At 46.1% G+C, this 20,388-nt stretch overlaps 2 protein-coding genes and 1 pseudogene across 2 annotated transcripts; 1 reads left to right on the plus strand and 2 right to left on the minus strand.

Annotated features, from left to right (window-relative positions):
* Positions 1-7,612: 7,612 nt before the first annotated feature.
* On the minus strand, positions 7,613-8,452 carry LOC115333214 (elongation of very long chain fatty acids protein AAEL008004-like). Its single transcript, XM_029995855.3, has one exon. It carries the CDS (start codon positions 8,450-8,452, stop codon positions 7,613-7,615), a length of 840 nt encoding a protein of 279 aa, XP_029851715.3.
* Positions 8,453-14,894: 6,442 nt separating this feature from the next.
* Positions 14,895-15,737, minus strand: LOC8042321 (annotated as a pseudogene).
* A 2,117-nt stretch (positions 15,738-17,854) lies between these two features.
* Positions 17,855-18,619, plus strand: LOC120848457 (the record flags this gene model as incomplete). Its single annotated transcript, XM_040220438.3, has 1 exon — positions 17,855-18,619. A coding segment is annotated over one exon (732 nt), but the record flags the coding sequence as incomplete, so codon positions are not given.
* Between the last annotated feature and the right edge of the window lie 1,769 nt (positions 18,620-20,388).

The following is a 20,388-nucleotide window of genomic DNA, read 5'->3' on the forward strand; positions in this document are numbered from 1 at the left end:
CACATTTGCCTACAACACGGCCGTGCAAGAGACCACCGGTGTGACACCCTTTCAACTGGTTCGTGGTTGCAAAGTAACGACAATTCTGGACGCAATGATACCCCACGAACCGGCTGTCGATGGAAGCGACGATGCCCAGGTGGTTGCCCAACGGCAGAAGTAGTCCGTCAGCTCGCCAGACTCCGGATTAAAGTCCAACAACGCGTCGACACTGGCCGCTACAACTTTTTGTCGTCGGGACGTTCACTTCCAGCTCGGAGACAGCGTATGGGTCTGGACTCCGATCCGTCGCCGTGGTCTCAGCGAGAAACCCCTAAAACAGTATTTCGGACCCTAAAAGGTACATCGTAACATGAAGATCTGAACTACGAGGTGATGCCCGACGTAACAAGAACATCGTCACGCCATCCACCCCTACCTAAAGTCGTCCACGTCGTGCACCCGTAGCCGTACTACGCTCGATAGGACTGTGGACCTTATGCGTTCCAAATGACTCTTTAGTTTACCGCTCTTTTTATTTGCCTTGTTTTGTTCTGTGTTACATCGGGGTGATGCACTTTTTAAAGGGGGGAGTAATGCCGCACGCGCAGCTGGACCAGTAGGCAGCGCGCGCGTGGCCTAACGGTTATTGTGCCTGCCTCCCACGCAGAAAGCCAGGGTTCGATTCCTGGGAGCGACGTATCCTTTGTTTATTCCTACAATTTAGTGATCTGGTAAATTCGACAATCCTGTTGCGTGTTCGAGGTCCGAATGTTCTACGCGTCGAATCCTCTACGCCGATCATTCCAGAAGCCCACGCGTGTACATAAGGCGCTTCGCGTGGCGAGCCAAAGTCAGTTGCGCCTCAGGGTTCGATCCTGCTGCTTCGCCGCCTTTGACGCCCGCGACACTCTGTTGTTATCTTTTCTTTCTCTTTTTATTTTTGGGCATAAGGTCGCTCCATTAAGCTTTTCAGTTTGCCCAGTTATTCTTTGTTTCATTAGTCTTCATTCGTGAAAATATACAAATCGTTGTACTAAAGCTCCACTAACCTGATAGTTCTGCATCGTGGAAGCCTCATTTCTGTTCCCTGGCCCAATACACCTGGTATAATTTGCCGTCCTCAAATCGTCCGCCGAAGTTCCTGATGTAATCCACGATGAACCGCGTTTTATCGAGGACGAACGCCTCGAAAACGTATGCATAGTGCGCAGACATTATCAAGAAGATGAGCGGTCAAAGTGACGATGAGTGAAGAATTCACCGCGACCAAAAGCGTTGGCGTAATCACCGTTGTTTTTGATCTGGGTTCTTTAAAGCCCCCCTTGTTTTATCTCTAAAATTAGCGGTTTCGCGCATGTTCCGAAACCGCTTTCTCGTGCATGCGGGAACTTCTATTTTTCAAAAATAATATTATTTGACAGAAGAGTCGTACGCTCATACCATCACACCTTATATCACCTGTCGGTTCGTCTGTTTGAACGTCAAGGGTTCCTGACGTGCAGACATATAGCCTTGACGGCATTTTACTGCTGCCAATTCTGTTATCAAAAAGCCGACAAGTGCAGTCAGGGTGTCAGTCAGACTGCGCTTATCGGCGAACCAGAGATGCTTGACGTACAGCCAGGTAAAGTCAGCTGTCTATTGGGAAGCACTGACTGACTGACATGATTGATTTTTCACATCCCCAGTGTTCCTAGACACGGTCTCCGTGAGCCCTCTCTTGGCTATTCTCAGCAAAACGCAGTAAAATGATAATTTCAGCCAAACTACTTCAGAAATCCTTAAGTTCCCCGGGATATCTATAGAGGGCACTAATACACTCTTATTTAATACCTACTTAAACTTCAGGATTGTATACTTTTTATTCCTGGGCCCGATATAATATTGTTGCATTGCGTCATACTTGCCACTTTGACAAAATTTTGAATTTCTTCTCAATGAAATCAAGAATCGTAAAGTTCCCGAGGAATATAATAGCTGCCGACTCATTGCACACACCGCAGTTAAAAGTTCGGTACTTTAATTAATAATTTGTATTCCTCGAGACTTTCAAATTCGGCCCGCTTTTCGCCCTGTAAAGTTAGCACTCTGCCGTGATCCAAGAAGCTTGCGGCCAAGCTACCTTTACATAGGCTTATCGAAAAAGAAAAACAATTGTACGATGCGTTTGTGACAGCATATTGACTAAGAATGTGGCGGTTATAATATGACTGCATAATAATTAGATGTATACGATAAAAATTTGTGCCCTGGATTTCAGATATAAGGAATTGTTATGTAGGGTCAGAAATACTTACACTGTATATATTTTGCTTTGAATTTGCCCGTGTACGTAAAGTTTTAGCTCGGTTACAGACACAAACTGAACACAATTATTTCCGGCATGTATAACTAGAAATAACTAGAAATATAACTAGAACGGCGCGCCGCTGGCCGTTCGATTTTGTGTCTTTTTATCTGTCTTATTTTATTGATACATATATACGCGTATAAATAAAGAACACAACGACGACGACGTTGAGAGGATGACACACTGGGCGACGGCGGTGCCTCAATCTGAGCCCTGGTTCCTCGGAAGCGGCAGCTTCTACTTTGACTGGGCTACCTCCTTGGAGCCTGATGCTGTGGACCCCAGTGAGCAACAGCGCCATCATGTTCCTGGGGCTCCTTCATGCACCGATCGAACGGCGTGCCAGATCCCCATGGCTCGCTGCTGACCCGCCCAATTCACTTCCACGAAATCTGGACTTCTGCGAATCGGACTGCCATCCTCCCCAATACAAACAATCTATGTCGCCGTCATCATGCATGTATATACTCCTCACATTATCATGCTCCCTAGACGCGGCACCGCGGGCCTCCATGGTACGGGCTGCTGCCTTTCCGCGGTGCCGCGGCTCTCCAGAGCCAAATAAATAAAGACTAAAAACTGAGGACTAAAGACAAAATGCTTTGCTGACCAACAGCGGGTGGCGCCTTAAAATAAAGAACAATATTGTTTTCCCGTTTAGAGGATACAAATTCCAAAATGACACCATACTAGTGGCGCACATCACTGAAATAACATACGCAATACAGAAAATAACAGTATGTCTCTTGAACGCAAAACGACAAAATACACATGATTGGGGAATTTTTTTGTTTCTAAAATCCAAATTCAGAAACCTGAACTAAACTAATGTTTGCTGAAACTCGGGGTATATCGTGTGCATCTTTTTGAAAAAGTATCAAACGAAAACACCACGCAATATATATGACGTTGTCTCACACCTCGAGACACTGGCTTGCGCTGGCGCACCGATCGCCGGCGTGGCATAGCGCGTAGTCGTGAAATGTCTGCTACTGATGATAATGATAACCTATTTGCAAAAAAAAAAAAAAAAAAAAAGAAAAGAGACGACTTGGCGCAGACCCCCTCTCCGTCAGGGCTGGATTCGGCACTGTAGGCGTTCTGTCTAATGCAATTTTTTTTTTTATTTATACTCTTAGCTTGCAGGGGCTGTCACGAGAGTGCAACAGTACACAAAATAGAAGACTAGGTAATATATATGAAGGCACATTTTTGAAGACTACAACTCACGAAAGACAAGAGTACACTATTTTGGTGAGTGGAATGTATTCCCCCTAGTAAAAGTATTTGGCCAGACGCAAACGGTGAAAAGGTGGGGAGCCGGAGAGATGCACCGGAGAGGAGGTTCAGATAGGCGGTCGCGCGCTTCTAATTCTCCGTTTATCTTGCTCTAGGGTGCCTACATGTCTGTCTGTCTGAGGGTGAAGACATCCATTGTTGATCTGAATGTGCCAGCGCGTGACGCTCTTGTGCACTCGGTGCGTGACTTGGGCGGTAAAATGGCGTCTATGCATTAGCCAAAGCTACGCGCTCGAGCTGAGTTACACCAGATTGTGAACGCTTCAAAATGCATAAAAAACGATTGGGTGGGAATATGGCTAAGATGTCACCACTCAAACAAAAACGCGCGTGTGTAAAAAGGCACTCTATCTTGCTCTAAAGTCCCTCAATAAAACTCGCGTTTACAAGTGGCGCCAACCATTGTTGTGGCAACGCGAAAGACACGTGTGCCACGAGCGGGTGGGCCATTTGCTTCCAAGGGCCGATCATTTGAGTGCTGCGCGCCATTTGCTTCCAAGTGCCGCTCCAGACACGAGCCTCGTGCACTGGCGCATTTGACGATACTTGCGAGAAAAAAAAAACGCAAACACATCGAGGGGTTTTGTCTTGCTCAAGGTTGGCACGCCATGTGTCGTGAGAATCGGGAACTAAAACAGCGTGTCTCAGAAAGCTGGCCATGATCGGGTGTTGGTTATTTTAGTATTAATGTAGGCGAAACTAAATTGTAATATTTGACCCGTGGAAGCTCTATAGCTTCTGTCACCTTACAATGAACAGCTAGAGACGCTAAAAGCGATTTTAGCCAGTCACATGCCACGTGACTGCCCGTTGATTTACCAGATGGGCAGCGACGTGCGGGATACGAAGTCGCTTTATAAACTCAGAGCGCTGGTCTGGCCGGGGTGGCTGCTGAAGCTCGTTACGGTCCGTCGCCAGATGAAACCGAGAAAAAGATGATACTAAAAAGGACGACATTATTATCAATATGGAAAACCAGGAGGTGCATATCTTCAATGCTATACACTCCGTGCGACGCGACTGGCGCGCCGCCGCGCGGCCGGCACCGAAGGTAGGGAGTGAGAGCCTCAGAGAAAACGAAACCGAAACCACGCCGCGTACGTTGGTACGCATTGAAGTCGGAGCGGTGCGGTTGCGCTGGGTTCACAGCATGAAGCACTTAATGACGCAGCCTGTGCTGCGTCATTAAGTGCTTCAATAGTTATGCGTCGTATCTCGTGGGGACAAAGTTTCACAGTTTTTCACCTCGCCGATGTTTTGTGGGACAGCCACAACGACGGACCCGTGCCGTACGACGCGAGAAAATTGGTCTCTGGATCATGTCTGCCATTGTGTCGGCACGGCTGACATATTCTACGCTGCCGCTTTGCGCTCTGCGTTTGTTTTCGTAGCAGTAACACCTACATGTGTTAGCGCCGATGGGACGAACTGAAATGCCATCCCACACTCGCGGGTATGCAGTGCCAATTTCGTTGGAGGAATGTCCTCCAAAAAAGTGTCGTCCCCACCGTACGTGTCGATGATATTTCCGGACAAGTATGGCATGCAATCTGTACCTCATGAAGACAGATTCGAACGGTAAAAAAAGTGACAAATATGAATCTAATGAAAATAACAATGAAACTCGGAATCACTGGAGAATCTACGGCTATTTTCCTTCATGATCTGCATGCTAATCTTGATTCTAACCTACAGACTGACGTGATTTTCCTGGACTTCGCAAAAGCACTCGTTAAAGTACCGCATAAACGTTTGCTTCTAAAACTATCTAAGTTAAATTTAAACTCTGACATCTCACATTGGATTAAAGAATTCCTGAACAATCGCTCTCAGTCTGTTCCTGTTAACAACCAGTCCTCTCATTCACTTCCAGTTACATCAGGCGTCCCCCAAGGATCCGTCCTTGGTCCCCTCTTGTTCCTAATATACATTAACGACTTACCGCTTCGTGTGCCTGGTCATATCCGTATGTTTGCTGACGATTGTGTTATCTATCGCTCCGTGACTAACATTTCTGATCAACAATCTCTCCAAGATGACCTTAACCACGTACAAGAATGGTGTGACGACTGGATTATGAAGCTAAACATTGATAAATGCAAACTCGTGTCCTTTCATCGCCGCCGTAATCCCCTTCTCTTCCCTTACGCTATCGCTAACATACCTGTAGAAACCGTAGAGTCATATAAATACCTCGGCGTCACTCTGTGCAACGATCTATCCTGGCGCACGCATGATACTAATGTTATCTCATCTGCAAACAAAACATTTGGATTCTTAAAACGTCACCTCCGTCACGTCCCCCAGCATGTGAAATCACTCGCCTACAAATCACTTATCAGGTCAAAGCTGGATAATGCGTCCGCAATCTGGAGCCCGCACCAAGTATATCTCATAAACGCACTTGACGCAGTTCAACATTGCGCTACTAGATTCATTCATTCCTCGTATTCATATAACGTCAGCATATCCTCCCTGAAAGCAGAATCAGGCTTGCCTAGCCTCTCTACCCGTCGTCGCATCACCACGCTTTCCTTGTTTCACAAGTTCTATTATTCTCCGCTTGGTTCCACGCCTTACATCATACCGCCGGCACGTATCTCTCAACGCACTGGTCATCCGCTCCAAGTGGCACGCCCACGCGCCCGTACTGTCACATTTTTTTCCTCATTTTTTCCCCGAGCAGCCTCAGACTGGAACGGCCTTTCCCACAACATCGCTGCCGTCACCTGCCCATCAACTTTCATGGACAATGTAGCATCTCATATCTCCCTCTGAATATTTACGGCACCCAAGAACTGATCCATGTGTACCCACCCCTTATGTAATACCCCCTGATGGGGGGTCTTTAAGGTAATAAAGTGAAGTGAAGTGAAGTTTGAGTATGGAAGTTTATGTGGTGTGCTTTCTTTCTTGACCAGCCTCCTTTTGGATGTGGAAACGTTGACACCCCGAGTTCTGTAGACAACATTTTTTTTTTCTCGGCTTTAGAGCCACCTATTGCAAAGTGGTTCGAACTGGAAGTACCGTCCACTGGTTTCCTCCTACATGTAAAGTGTGCACCCCCCACGATGAGTGGTATTATCTTGACAGCCTTTGACGGTCAAAACCAGTTCCCATTTAGTTACGCCGCCCAAACTAAATTTCCACCTGGTTTCGCTATGCCAACTTTATTTTGGTATAAGTGTTGTGTCAAGTTACGGTCATGTCAAAGTACCTGTGGGCCAAAAATTAGCACCACGCACAACAGGTTATTACACAACAGCTGACCGCAAAAGCACTTGACGGCCAAACCATGTGTTGGCCGACAGCTTTGTTTTCTCAGCTTTGGAACCGCCTTTCGTAAATTCGTTTCAATTGGACGGTACGTCCACTAGTCCCTACCTGTAAGATCTCCACCTCCCACGACCAGTGATATTCTTTTGACAACCATTTCATGGTCAAAACCAGTTCCGCTACGCCGCCCATACCAAATTTCCACCTGGTTTCCATATGCCACCTCTTTTTGATATAAGTGCTGTGTCATGTTACTGTCAAGTCCAAGCACCTGTGTGCCCAAATCTGCACTTTGCACAGCCCGCTATAACACAACATTCTGGGTCCAATATTGGATATCCCGCACAGCTTTATTTATTTATTCGTTAGAAACATAACTTTCAGACCTGCTCTCTTAAACTTAATATATAAGAAGTGGAAAACAGCTAAATGCCCTTCTGCCCCAGCACTCATGCAACGTCACCCTCAACGTATCGGCTCAAAAAGCAAAAGTTTCGTCCGTGCGCGCTTCCGTCGCCACAGCTTGGCATGCGAAAAGGGGCCGCAGGCTGCTGAGCGCTCCTCACTGTCGAACGCCAGCTCCTCCGTTAGCGGCGCGGCGCGCGTTTTTCAAAGCGCCCCCTATAGTTCCCGCACGGAGCGTATAGCATTCAAGACTAACTTCGCGGCCATGTGCACAAACGATCTACACAAATGTTTTGTCTTTTATTTCTCTTTCCCTGCTTGAGAAATGCAAAGGTCTGGTTTCCCCGTTTTGGTGTACGACTGAACGTAGAAGTTAATGAAGAGTCCGAGCCCCATCAAGGATTGTGGAATGGCGAGCATAATAAGTGCTTTGGGGAAACCACAATCGTACACGAGGGGAATACACGAATGCAGCGTGAGGAAGACGATCTGAAAGATCTGCAGCCCCGTGAGGTACTTCTTCCACCAGAGCAACTTCGCAATTCTCGGTCCAAGTGATGAGAGGAAGTAGTAGCCGTACATCACGACGTGGACGAGCGTGTTGAAACAAAGAACCATGATCAGGTGACCGCTACATCCGAAGGTGAGGTAGACCCAGCCATTGAGCACAACAAGGAAGTGGTGAATGACGTGAAGAAACGTAATATGAGAGAACTTCTTCGTCGCAATGAAGAAGAAGGTATCCATGAAGTCGGCGATGCGCACAAAAATGTACAACCATACAGTTTCCAGGATGCGTATCTCGTTTTCACTGTTGGAGTAGTCCAGTCCTTGACAGAACACACTGTAGTTTCCACCGAGGTACGTGTGACGCATGTACCGCACGAAGAAGAAAGCGTTCGCGATCACCTGGAACAAGTTATAAGCCATGATGGCCCACTTGAGGTTGTAGGGCTTTCGGTTCGCCATCCATCTTGGACCGGCTCTCTTGACCACGTAGAGGTAGCCCAAGATCACTGGCAACACAAACCTCAAGTCCTCTGTGTATCCCCAGCCGATCGTCCTAGGGTCCCGCAAAGACGCAATGTAGTTGTATTTCTCACTTACTTCTCTCGCCAGTCTAGATGCCGTTGTTATCATCATCGCTCTTCGCCAGTAAGGCAGATGCAGTGATTTCTGACTTCACAGTTTGTCGCACTTCTCACTGGGTCTCGATGTAACGTCTCTCAGATTATAAATGACCGCCAGCTGTTCGCCGTTTCTTTTATGCAAATTGCGATACCTCGCAGTTTCTTGGGAAAGAGGAAATAGCGGCGTGAAATGTGGCTTTAGGAGAGGCCTGTAGCGTCATTGACTTGACCAACGATATGTGTAAACACTACTGAGGAAATTACAACTCGATGAGGCTTGCACGTTCAGGCACACCATCGGGATGAAGAACAGAACGATTACTGCGCAAGACGGCGGGCGTTCGTCACATAATTTATTCCGGGTATTTCCTACATTAAAACACTATTTGCTGCGCTGTCAAGCCTGTTTTGAATAGAAAGGAGATAGGGCCTGTTTGCTCATCTTGCGGACGCGGCCGCGGCTGCGGCCAAGAGGGATTTTTCTGTCACGTGACCAGCTCCATGGGGACAAGGAAGTACCTAGCGTCCCTGCCTAATGGCGGAGAAATCCGCATCGCTTCAAGCACAAAAGCCTAATTTCGCTCGCAGAAACTGACTGCAGGGGCTATCAAATGGAGTCCAATCGACCGCCCCTTTATACTGTAGGAGCGGAGGGTAAAGTTGCGGCCAGGGAGGGTAAATATGAGCCAAAATAAAAGAAAAAAAAACACGCGAGATAAAAGCGATGGCAGTATCTTTATATACCTCCGCCAGGCGCCGGCGGCTCGCGCCTTCTGCTGTGGTCGAGAGGTTAGAGCGCCGGTACTTGACGTCGTGGCGTGAAAGTGCCGGGTTCAAATCGCGCCAGAAACTCTGTCTTTTTTTTTTTTCTTATATTTGACTGCACTCCAAATAAGAATGTAGACAAGGCCATATGAGCTCTATAAAATTATTGGGCGGGTAGTTCTAACTCACCAGTTCGTTGTTCATGACCTCGGAAGAGCGCATACATGTCTCTGGCTTTCTTTGCTAACTTCCGCCACGCCTCCTGCATCTGCCGTACACTCCGCAGAAAGTTGACAATATCTTCCCATGCCCGTCTCTTCGTTCGGCAGGCAACTGTGCTGCTTAATTTCTTTAGAATTTGTTGTTTCCGTTTTCCGACTGCTCTAATTAATTCCATTTGTTGGTCCAAAGTCATTTTAGGTGTTTGTGTCAGAGACATGGTTTGCGATGTCGACACTTGATTCATTTTTGCATTCGGTTGTAATCCTCTACTATTCTAACTAAAATTCAACATGAATTGTGTTAATATTACAAAACGATTGCCACAGCAAAATGTAAAGAGTAAAAATATACCTTTTATCACATTCCATGCATGTAAAGGTATGATCTTTCTTATTTCGGTTTTACTGCTTTCTCAGACGTTTGATTTGCTTCCTTGCCTGTAGGATTTCGTTCAATCAATGCATCCATGGCTGCTAGTCTTTTTTTTCTCTTTGCTTATTTTGGGGGAAGTTTTTTGTTTTTTTTAATTGTCACAATTGCAGTTTTTATTAGTACTAAATAGGCGTCTCCTGTTATTGAAAGCAGTCGTAGCAAGAGCGTTGTATATTTAAAAACACATAAAATTGTAGTTGCTGGGGAAAGGATGTTTGTTTCGGCTCCGTTTGTGTGGAAGCCATACCGATGCTGTTACCTTGATTTCCTTTTAATGAACGTTATGAAACGATTGTATTAGCGCGTTAACTTGCCTTGATATTTTTTTCCCCGGTGTTTCGATTGAACAGGTGGGACTAACAGTAAAAACCGTGTAAGCGGAGTAGTGCAAGTGGATGATTTGTAAAAAGGATCACAGTTAAAAAGTGAGACACGCTCAAAATACAAGAAAAAAAAAAAAAGAAGTTTCTAGCGTGATTTGAACCCGGAAATTTCACGTTGGACCGACAAGTACCGGCGCTCTAACCTCTCGACCACAGCAAAAGGTTTTTTTTTTTTTTTCAAAAGTGTTTATTTACATGAGTAAATCAACACTTTTGTGTTTATTTACCAGAACGAGACCACTATATACAATTTACATTATGTACAAAGCGTCAAAGAAACAAAAGAATTAAACGGTTGTCAACCTATACAAGGAGAGTGTTACTAGAAATATTAGAAAGCTCGGAAACAGTTGGAAACAAAGGATGTACAGCACACTTCAGTTTTCCTGTACAGGGAGTTGGCAAAGAGGGCCAAAAAGTGATAAAATCCTGGTCTTGTGACACAGACTCATATGATGTCAGGTGAACGACCGATGCCTTCTAGGGCTTGTTTCCATTCTTCATTATCTTCGCAGCACGCTAGCATGCTCTGACAAACGAATGTGGCAATATTCTTAAAGTTCACCCAAGACGGTTTGGCAACCCCTCCGTCCGCATCTACTTTCCTTGTCTTCCACAGGCTATATAAACCTAGCGCAACTAATGTGTCGAGAACCGTATCTAACTGGTCTCCAAAATGTAGGTAACGGAAATTACTTTCTTCGACTTCAAAGTCTTTTATCACTGTCGTCTTGAAAACGTCCCAGAAAAAGATTGCATCCACACAGAGCACAAATGCATGAGTGAATGTCTCAGTTGTTTTGCAGAGCCTGCAGTTTGTGCTCCAAAACACGTCAAAACCCCGTGACTCCCGCCACTCTTTTACAGGTATTGTACGCGAGTGAAAACGAAAAAAGAACGACCTGCACTTCGGTGGAATGGTCAAGCGTTTGACTCTTTTTGAAACATCAGTGTTGCAGTTAAGGGGAACAGCAAATACACCCAATCGGTACAGTGGATCTAGAAACAAGGAAGTTAGTAGACATTTAAGTAACTTCATCTTGGAACATGTCTCTCAAAAGTCACCGGTAAACCGTGCTCTCAGGAAATCAATGGTGTCTGCTACCTCTTTGTAGAAGCCGCGTAAAGTGATCGTTTTGTTCGATGACTCTGTATTTCCTGCTGTTCCTGTGTACTTTGATAAGAAATATGTTTTACACGTTTCTAGAAACGGGTGCTGTGGTGTTCGATAAAATTTCCATCTCGCCATGAGCTGCCTAACAAAGGTATGCCGAAGACCTAGGCCGCCGTCCTCCGTTCGTCGGAAGAGGTTTGATCTCCGCATGGGCTCGTACGTTGAATTCCAAATAAACGTTGCAAAAATCCTGTTAAACCTGTTAACTCTAAGTCTAGAACAGTGCAGGACCGGAAGAACGTACGCGAGCCGCCGGCGCTGGTGGAGGTATATGAATATGCTGACACCGCCCTTATCTCGCGTGGTTTTTTCTTTATTTTGGCTCCTATTTATCCTCCCTGGCCGTAACTTTATCTGCCGCTCCTACAGTATAAAGGGGCGGTCAATTGGACTCCAGTTCCTGCAGTCAGTCTCTGCGAGCGAAATTAGGCTTTTGTGCTTGAAGCGATACGGATTTCTCCGCCATTAGGCAGGGACGCTAGGCAAGGTTGACGCTCGGTACTTCCTCGTTCCCATGGAGCTGGTCACGTGACATAAAAATCCCTCTTGGCCGCAGCCGCGGCCGCGGCCGCAAGATAAGCAAACCGGCCCAGCTGTCTGTGAAATTATTCTGAACTGATTCTTCTGAATGCCATACTTTATAGGGGGCTTTAAATTCTGATCTTCGAGAGATGGCGCATTGATCTTAGCCTATGACGTTATTAAATTTTTTAAAGGCTTAACCGTTTTATTAAAAAAAAAACGTTAAAGGTACTATAATGCGTTCTGTGCAGGCAACATTGTGTGCAGGTGAGTTATGCCACCAGGCGAACATAATATAGGGAGACAGACGTTACCGGAAGTCCGACAATTCCAACAAAAAGTAATTACTTTCTAATTGGTGTAATTGGAACACAAGGTTCCAATTACAATTTTGCTGAGCCTCATGGAATACCACTAAATTAGTAAATTTTTCAACTTTTGAGACGCGGAAAGCGCTGCAGTGCACTAAAGATATCACCCGTACAATATAAGCGAGGCTGGAGGCACGAAAACACGGATGATAACAGGCGGAAGAGCCTCACGGGCGCGTTTCTAAACGGAATGACCTGAGCCCTTTGCACGAGTGATAACTTCAGCTCACCACCGCGCTCCCTACGCGCACAATATATTTGTCTAATATCTACTTATTTAGAGGTGTCTGATGACGCACAATATTTCTAAGTGGAACCAAATGTTTACTTTCACTAAGAAGTTTATTAACGTTTTAGTTAACTGTACGATTTATTGTGAGGATTAGCTGCTCCCTATAATATCTCTCACTGGCTATTAGCGAGAGAGAGAGAGAGAGAGAAAACCTTTATTTTCGGTCATACTTCGGAGCTCCCTATTAGCGACGAGATGTTTTGATGGCGCCCTCCTATGGTGTCCTCTCGCGACGTCATTAACTCGCGAACAACAAGTTCTATGGTGTTTGTTATTAGCATGCTGGAAGCTCGAAATCTTACCGCTCTCAAAGCAATACTGCCAACACCGTCAAGATTAAAGTTCTTACATTTCTGTTATTTACGTCGATTGGAAATCCTTTACCGGAATAGTTTTGAATCGACCGGAACCGTCGAAGCCGTATAGTGAATCCGGCCCCATTGGAAAGCGGGGGCCTCTGATCGAGCGCAGATTGAAGTCATAGCCGTCTGGTTGACACTGGACAAGACGGAATCTGACATGGATCTGACTAGGGTGCCTTCATGTGCGCTTTGCTTAGGGTGGTGGCATCTCGCCATTTTGTCACACACGTTTATTTTTATTTTTTGTTCAGAAGCGTGTGAAAGAGCGTGTCCCTGCACGCGCGTGTGGCGCTGACTGTGCTATGGCGACATTTTGTTTTCGTCGATTTCTTTGTATTCTTCCCGTGAGCGCGTGCTGTCGGCATGTGGTACTACAAAGGGTGGCATCACCCTAAACAGAAGGACATTGAGGCACCCTAGATCTGACATTTCCGTACAGGAACCCACACCCCACTTTATAAAAAACGTCCGATGCTGTCGAAGCTGATCGTTTGAGCGCGCTTGCACGGGCAAACATGCAACTCGTTTGCACGTTTTTTCGTGCAATCTAACCGGATCTGGACTACGCTCGCGCTCACTGGAAAGTGAGCGCGAGCGTATAATAATAATAATATCAACAATACAATAATATCAAGATACTGCACCGCAGCAATAAGGCCCAGTAGCCTAAGCCAGTGCTATCAATGTAAACCTCCCGGACAAAGCCCGGGTACTGTAGGTATATCGTATCGCTAGGTTTGGACAACGATCACGCTATTCTAAAGAATGCATTGGCTGCCATGCGCCCCCCTATAATATTATTTACGCACAGCTTTTATATATGAATCGTTGTACTAAGGTTCCACTAATCTGCCATATAAAATATTTCTGCATCGTGGAAGCGTCATTTCTGTTCCCTGGCCCAACAAACTTAATATAATTTGCCGTCCTCAAATCGTCCGTCGAAGTTTCTAATCTAATCCACACTCACGATGAACCGGGTTTGATCGAGGACGAACGCTTCCAAAACGTATGCATAGCGCGCAGACATGATCGAGAAGATGAGCGGTCAAAGTGACGATGAGCGAAGAATTCACCGTGACCAAAAGCGTTTGTGTAGTCAACGTTGTTTCAGATCGGGGTTCTTCACAACCCCCCTTGCTTTATCTCTAATATTAGCGGCTTCCCTTGTGTTCCGAAACCATTTGCTCGTGCATGCGCAAACTTCTATTTTTCCGAAATAATATTGTTCTACGGAAGAGTCGTACGCTCACACCATCAAACATTATATCACCTGTCGGTTTGTCTGTTTGCACGTCAAGGGTTCCTGATGTGCAGACATATAGCCTTAATGTACACTCAGGACCGCCACCAAGGAATCTTAACGGCATTTTACTGCTGCCAATTGTACTATCAAAAAGCCGACAAGTGCACTCAGGCTGTCAGTCAGACTGTGCTTATCGGCCAATCAGAGACGCTCGACGCACAGCCAAGTAAATTCGGCTGTCTATTGGGAAGCACTGACTGACTGATATCGATTGATTTTTGAATTGGGTGTTGGTTTTTTTTAGTAATAATGTAGGCGAAACTAAATTGTAACATTTGACCCTTGGAAGCTCTATGCTTCTGTCTCCTTACAATGAACAGCAAGAGACACTAAAAGCAATTTTATTCAATCGCATGCCGCGTGACTACCCGTTGACTTAACAGATGGGCAGCGAAGTGCGGGATACGAAGTTACGTGATAAACTCAGAGCGTTGGCCCGGCCGGGGTGGCTGCTGAAGCTCGTTACGGTCCATCGTCAGATGAAACCGAGAAAAAGATGACACTAAAAAGGACGACATTATTTTCAATATGAGAAATCAGAACGTGTAGATCTTCAATGCTACAGCATTCAAGACTAACTTCGCGGCCATGTGCACAAACGATCTACACAAATGTTTTGTCTTTTATTTCTCTTTCCCTGTTTGAGAAACGCAAAGGTCTGGTTTCCCCGTTTTGGTGTACGACTGAACGTAGAAGTTAATGAAGAGTCCGAGCCCCATCAAGGCTTGTGGAATGGCGAGCATAATAAGTGCTTTGGGGAAACCACAATCGTACACGAGGGGAATACACGAATGCAGCGTGAGGAAGACGATCTGGAAGATCTGCAGCCCCGTGAGGTACTTCTTCCACCAGAGGAACTTCGCAATTCTCGGTCCAAGTGATGAGAGAAAGTAGTAGCCGTACATCACGACGTGGACGAGTGTGTTGAAACACAGAACCATGATCAGGTGACCGCTACATCCGAAGGTGAGGTACACCCAGCCATTGAGGACAACGAGGAAGTGGTGAATGACGTGAAGAAACGTAATATGAGAGACCTTCTTCGTCGCAATGAAGAAGAAGGTATCCATAAAGTCGGCGATGCGCACAAAAAGGTAAAGCCAGGAAGTTTCCAGGATGCGTATCTCGTTTTCAGTGTTGGAGTAGTCCAGTCCTTGACAGAACACACTGTAGTTTTCACCGAGGTACGTGTGACGGATGTACCGCACGAAGAAGAAAGCGTTCGCGATCACCTGGAACAAGTTATAGGCCATGATGGCCCACTTGAGGTTGTAGGGCTTCCGGTTCGCCATCCATCTTGGACCGGCTCTCTTAACCACGTAGAGGTAGCCGAAGATCACTGGCAGCACAAACCTCAAGTTCTCTGTGTATCCCCAGCCGATTGTCCTAGGGTCTCGCAAAGACGCAATGTAGTTGTACTTTTAACTTACTTCTCTCGCCAGTCTAGATGCCGTTCTTATCACCATCGCTATTCGATTTCTGACTTCACAGTTTGTCACACTTCTCACTGGGTCTCGACGTAACGTCTCTCAGATCGTAAATGACCGCTTGCTGTTCGCCGTTTCTTCTATGCAAATTGCGATACCTCGCAGTTTCTTGGGAAAGAGGAAATAGCGGCGTGAAATGTGGCTTTAGGAGAGGCCTGTAGCGTCCTTGACTTGACCGACGATTCTTGTAAACACTACTGAGGAAATTACAACTGGATGAGGCTTTCACGTTCAGGCACACCATCGGGATGAAGAACACAACAATTACTGCGAAAGACGGCGGGCGCTCGTCACATAACTTATTCCGAGTTTTTCCTACATTCAAACACTATTTGCTGCGCTGTCAAGAATGTTTTAAACACAAAGCAGGCCAGTTGTCTGTGAAATTATTCTGAAGTGATTCTTCTGAATGCCATAATTTAGAGGGGACTTTAAATTCTGATCTTCGAGAGATGGCGCATTGATCTTAGCTTATGAAGTTATTGAATGTTGTTTAGGCTTAACCGATTTATTTAAAAAAAAAAAACGTAAATGGTACAATAATGCGTTTTGTGCAGGCAACGGTGTGCGCAGTTGAGTTATGCCACCAGACGAACATAATATAGGGAGGCAGTCGTTACGGGAGTCCGACAATTCACTACAAAATGTAATTACTTTTTAATTGGTGAATGTAAACACAAGGTTCCAATTACAATTTTGCTGAGCCTCATGGAATACCTGTAAATTAGTAAATTTCTCAGCTTTTGAGACGCGGAAAGCGCTGCAGTGCACTAAAGATACCACCCGTACAATATAAGCGAGGCTGGAGACACGAACACACGGATGATAACAGACGGAAGAGCCTCACGGGCGCGTTTTTACACCAAATGTCTTGAGCCCTTAGCACGAGTGGTAACTTCAGCTCACCACCGCGCTCCCTACGCGCACGCTATGTTGTCTAATATTTACTTATTTAGAGGTGTCTGATGACGGACAATATGTTTCTAAGTGGAACCAAATGTTTACAGTCACTAAGAAGTTTATTAACGTTTTAGATAATTCTACGATTTATCGTGAGGATTAGCTTCTCCCTAGAATAGGGAGTTTTAGAATAGCGCACGCTAAAGCTTTGCGTACGCAAAGAAAAGCGTCGTCGCCACTGCGCATGCTCCGAACGCAAATCAGGTTTTGCGCTTTGCGTGCGCAATTTTAGCGTGCGCTATTTCTCGGAAATAGCGTGCGTACGCAAAGAGCATTTGCGCTTCTCCAAGGAGGATTCGTGATGACAAGTTGGCTAAAGCCAAGGCGACCAAAGTTAAAAAAAAATGGCGGCTTCCAGGATTATGTCGGCGGCAGCTTTGGCGGCGTCGTGAGTGCGACGTCGGCGGCATCCTCGCGAAGGTTTTTTTGTTTTTTTTTTAATACGGGACGACATTGTACTCAGTTTGGCGACGATCACCGGCAACTTGATGCTTGCGACGCACACTCTAAGAAAAAAAGGAGGAGAAAGGTAGCAACAGGGACTGTTCCTCCTTGTTGCGGACAAGTTGCCCAGAGCAGGGAGGAACGGCATTTGGGATGAATAGAGGAGGACAAGTTCCTACTTGTTGAGTTGGCGCGGGAGAGAAGCGCGTGACGCCGTTCGAAACGGTCGCAAAAAAATGAGCTCCCGTGGAGCGTCTGCAACGGCTTTCACCGGCCGTGGTTCATCTGCTGAAATGTCCCAGGATACCTACCGAGTGGTTCTGCCGTCACTGCCTACAGGTACTGAAGTTTTGAACTCCGTATTCGCTCATTGCGACATCACCGGACGCCCGTACAAGATTGACGATTTTCGAGGAGAAATGGAACGCCACGGCGTTCTAAACGACCTCATTGGAGCCGGCGCGTACCAGATGAACCATGTTTGGCTCTTCACGTTCAACTCCCTGACAGCGAAGCGAAAAATTCTGGAAGCCAAGGAACTTGTGGTGAAAGAAGAAAGGTGCCTGCTCATCGATCCCGATGAGTGCGAGGTACGAATACGGCTGCACTGGATACCAATTCACATAAGCGACGACACAGTGCGGAGGGCCCTAGAGCCTTATGGAAAAATCAACGAAATATCCCGCGACACATGGAGGGCAGAAGGCTTCCAGAATGTTCAGACGACGACAAGGCTGGTGAGAATGAACCTAAAGGAAGGCGTAACCAAGGAAAACCTCCCGCACCAGCTGCGTCTGTTCGGCAGCAACGTTCTCGTTCTTGTCCCCGGAAGAGCGCCTCTCTGCCTTCGATGTAAGAGAACAGGCCACATCCGCCGAGAATGTCGCGTCCCTCGCTGTGACAAGTGCCATCGTTTTGGTCATGAGCAAGAGGATTGCATCCGGACGTACGCCACTGTAATGCGACCGGCTCCCGAGGAGGACAACTCTGAATTCTTCATCGATGAATTTGAAGCTTCGAAAATCGAAGACGGCTCTGGGCACCCAACCACCACCCATACCCAAGCACCTTCAGGGGCTGACAAACGAGACGCATCGCAAGACGAAGACACCACCGCATCGATTCTCGAAGCTGACAAGACAGCTGCCTGCGTCGGAAACGGCACAGACATCGTCAAGGCCGCTCCAGGCTCCTCAAAAAGCCAGCAACAGAAGACTGTCTACCGGAACGACCTCTCCTTTGACGATGCCACTGAAGTGGACTCGGAAATGGGCGACAGCTCGGATCCCTCCAAGCGACCGCTAGATCGCGTCGAGGAGGAAGACCCCGACCTTGAAGGGCCTGACTGGAGCAAGCCACAAGGAAGAAAGAAACGCAAGCCCCGAGCTCCACCGGATGGCCAACGAGAGCAAACCTCGCAGTAGGTGGTTGTGTTCACATAGAGAACAGTTACCGACAGTTCTTTACTTTATTTGAATATTTACTCGGGCTTGTCGCCACAGCTATGAATTATGTAAGTTTTGCGTGAATTTGTTGTAAATCGCAGTTTATTACAAACCTCCTCCTCCGCCCCAATAATGTTTGCATCCAAATTTCCCAATTTTTCTACTAATTGCTTAACGTTGGGTACACTCAATATTAAAGGTTTAAATTCTACTAGTAAACAGTATCAGCTATTACGTTTGCTTCACGAAGAGCAAGTAGACTTTTTAGCCATACAAGAAACAAAAATGTCGGAGGAAGAGCAAGTTACGAAGGCGCTACAACCCTTTCTTACTTCGTACGAAGTATGTGTAACGCATGCAGTTGGCACGGCAGGAGGCTGTTTTTTGTTCCTTAAGAAATCTGTCCCCCTCTCTGATGTAAGTCTCATCACCGATGCTCATGGACGTTTTATAATATGTGACTTTAATTTGTTTGATGCACAGTGGCGAATTATTTGTGTCTATGCCCCGTGTAAAGCCAGTGAGCGAACCTTGTTCTTCCACGATATGTCACACTACATCAAATCAAATCGGACCACTATTACTAGGTGACTATAATTGTGTATGCAATGCAGGTGATAGATTTCCAATAACGCGTAATAACGATGCTAGTGCAAATCATCTGAGTGAAATAATAGCAGAAAACAATATGGAAGATGTTTTCCACATATCGAGGGGAACTAAAAAAATTCAATTTACGCACTTTCAAGAATCTTCGCACGCACGCCTTGATCGTGTTTATGTTTCTGCTGACATTGTACATAACATTAGCTCTTATTGTGTAAAACCAGTGTTTTTTAGTGACCACTGCCTCGTAAAGGTCGCAATTGGAGAAAACAAAATTCCCAAGGCAAAGTTTAATTGGCGGTTGTGGAAGCTCAACACCAGTCTGCTTAAAGACAAAACATTTGTAGCTACAGTACATGACCTGTTAAGGAAAATAACAGAGCAGAACGAGACATGTTCATTGGAACGATGGGAGCGGTTCAAAGAGCAAGTAAAAATGTCAGCAATCGAGAGATCAAGCACGCTGAAGTTCTACGCTCGGGCAGAAGAACGAAAACTGCAGAAGGATTTACGCACCTTGTGCGAAGCTGAATGTGAATGCCCTGGTTGGGGAACAAAGGATATCGCGAATGTCAAATCACGTCTCGAGAAATTCCAGAAAGAGCGATACGAAGGCGCTGTGATACGCTCGAGGACACAGCGGTTTCTCTGTGGTGAGCAACCCACTAAACAGGCCTTGATAGCAGAAAGAAGGTATGCTTTGTCGAAAGAAATCCTCGAAATAGAGAGAAATGGTACTATAGCTACAGACAGAGCAAGCATTGAGGATGCCTTTGTGGACCATTATCGACGACTTTTCGAGCTCACACCAGAACGACAAGAAGACAAAATTGACGAACTGCTGTCTTTTATGCCGAGAATAGATGACGAGACAAAGGAAAGGCTGGAGGGACCCATAAGCCTGGAGGAAGTCGAAAAGGCAATAGGCGACCTGCCCGGTGGTAAAACTCCAGGCCCAGACGGGATTTGTTCAAGCTTTTACAAGAAATTCAGAAAAGCACTCGCTCCCATTCTTCTCGCTGTCATAGAGGAATCTTATAAAAGAAAATCATTACCGCTATCTTTTTCTAGAACGCACACTGTGCTAGTTCCAAAATCAGAGGACGCCGACAAGCTACGACGTGTAGAAGGTTATCGACCAATAAGTCTATGTAATGTAGATTATAAGATATTAG

Source organism: Ixodes scapularis, unplaced genomic scaffold (assembly GCF_016920785.2).
Source record: "Ixodes scapularis isolate PalLabHiFi unplaced genomic scaffold, ASM1692078v2 PGA_scaffold3__209_contigs__length_174095766, whole genome shotgun sequence".
Taxonomy (NCBI): domain Eukaryota; kingdom Metazoa; phylum Arthropoda; class Arachnida; order Ixodida; family Ixodidae; genus Ixodes; species Ixodes scapularis.

Coding starts and splice junctions, on each gene's coding strand:
- LOC115333214 (XM_029995855.3), bottom strand. CDS start 8,452: ATGATAACAACGGCATCTAGACTGGCGAGAGAAGTAAGTGAGAAATAC.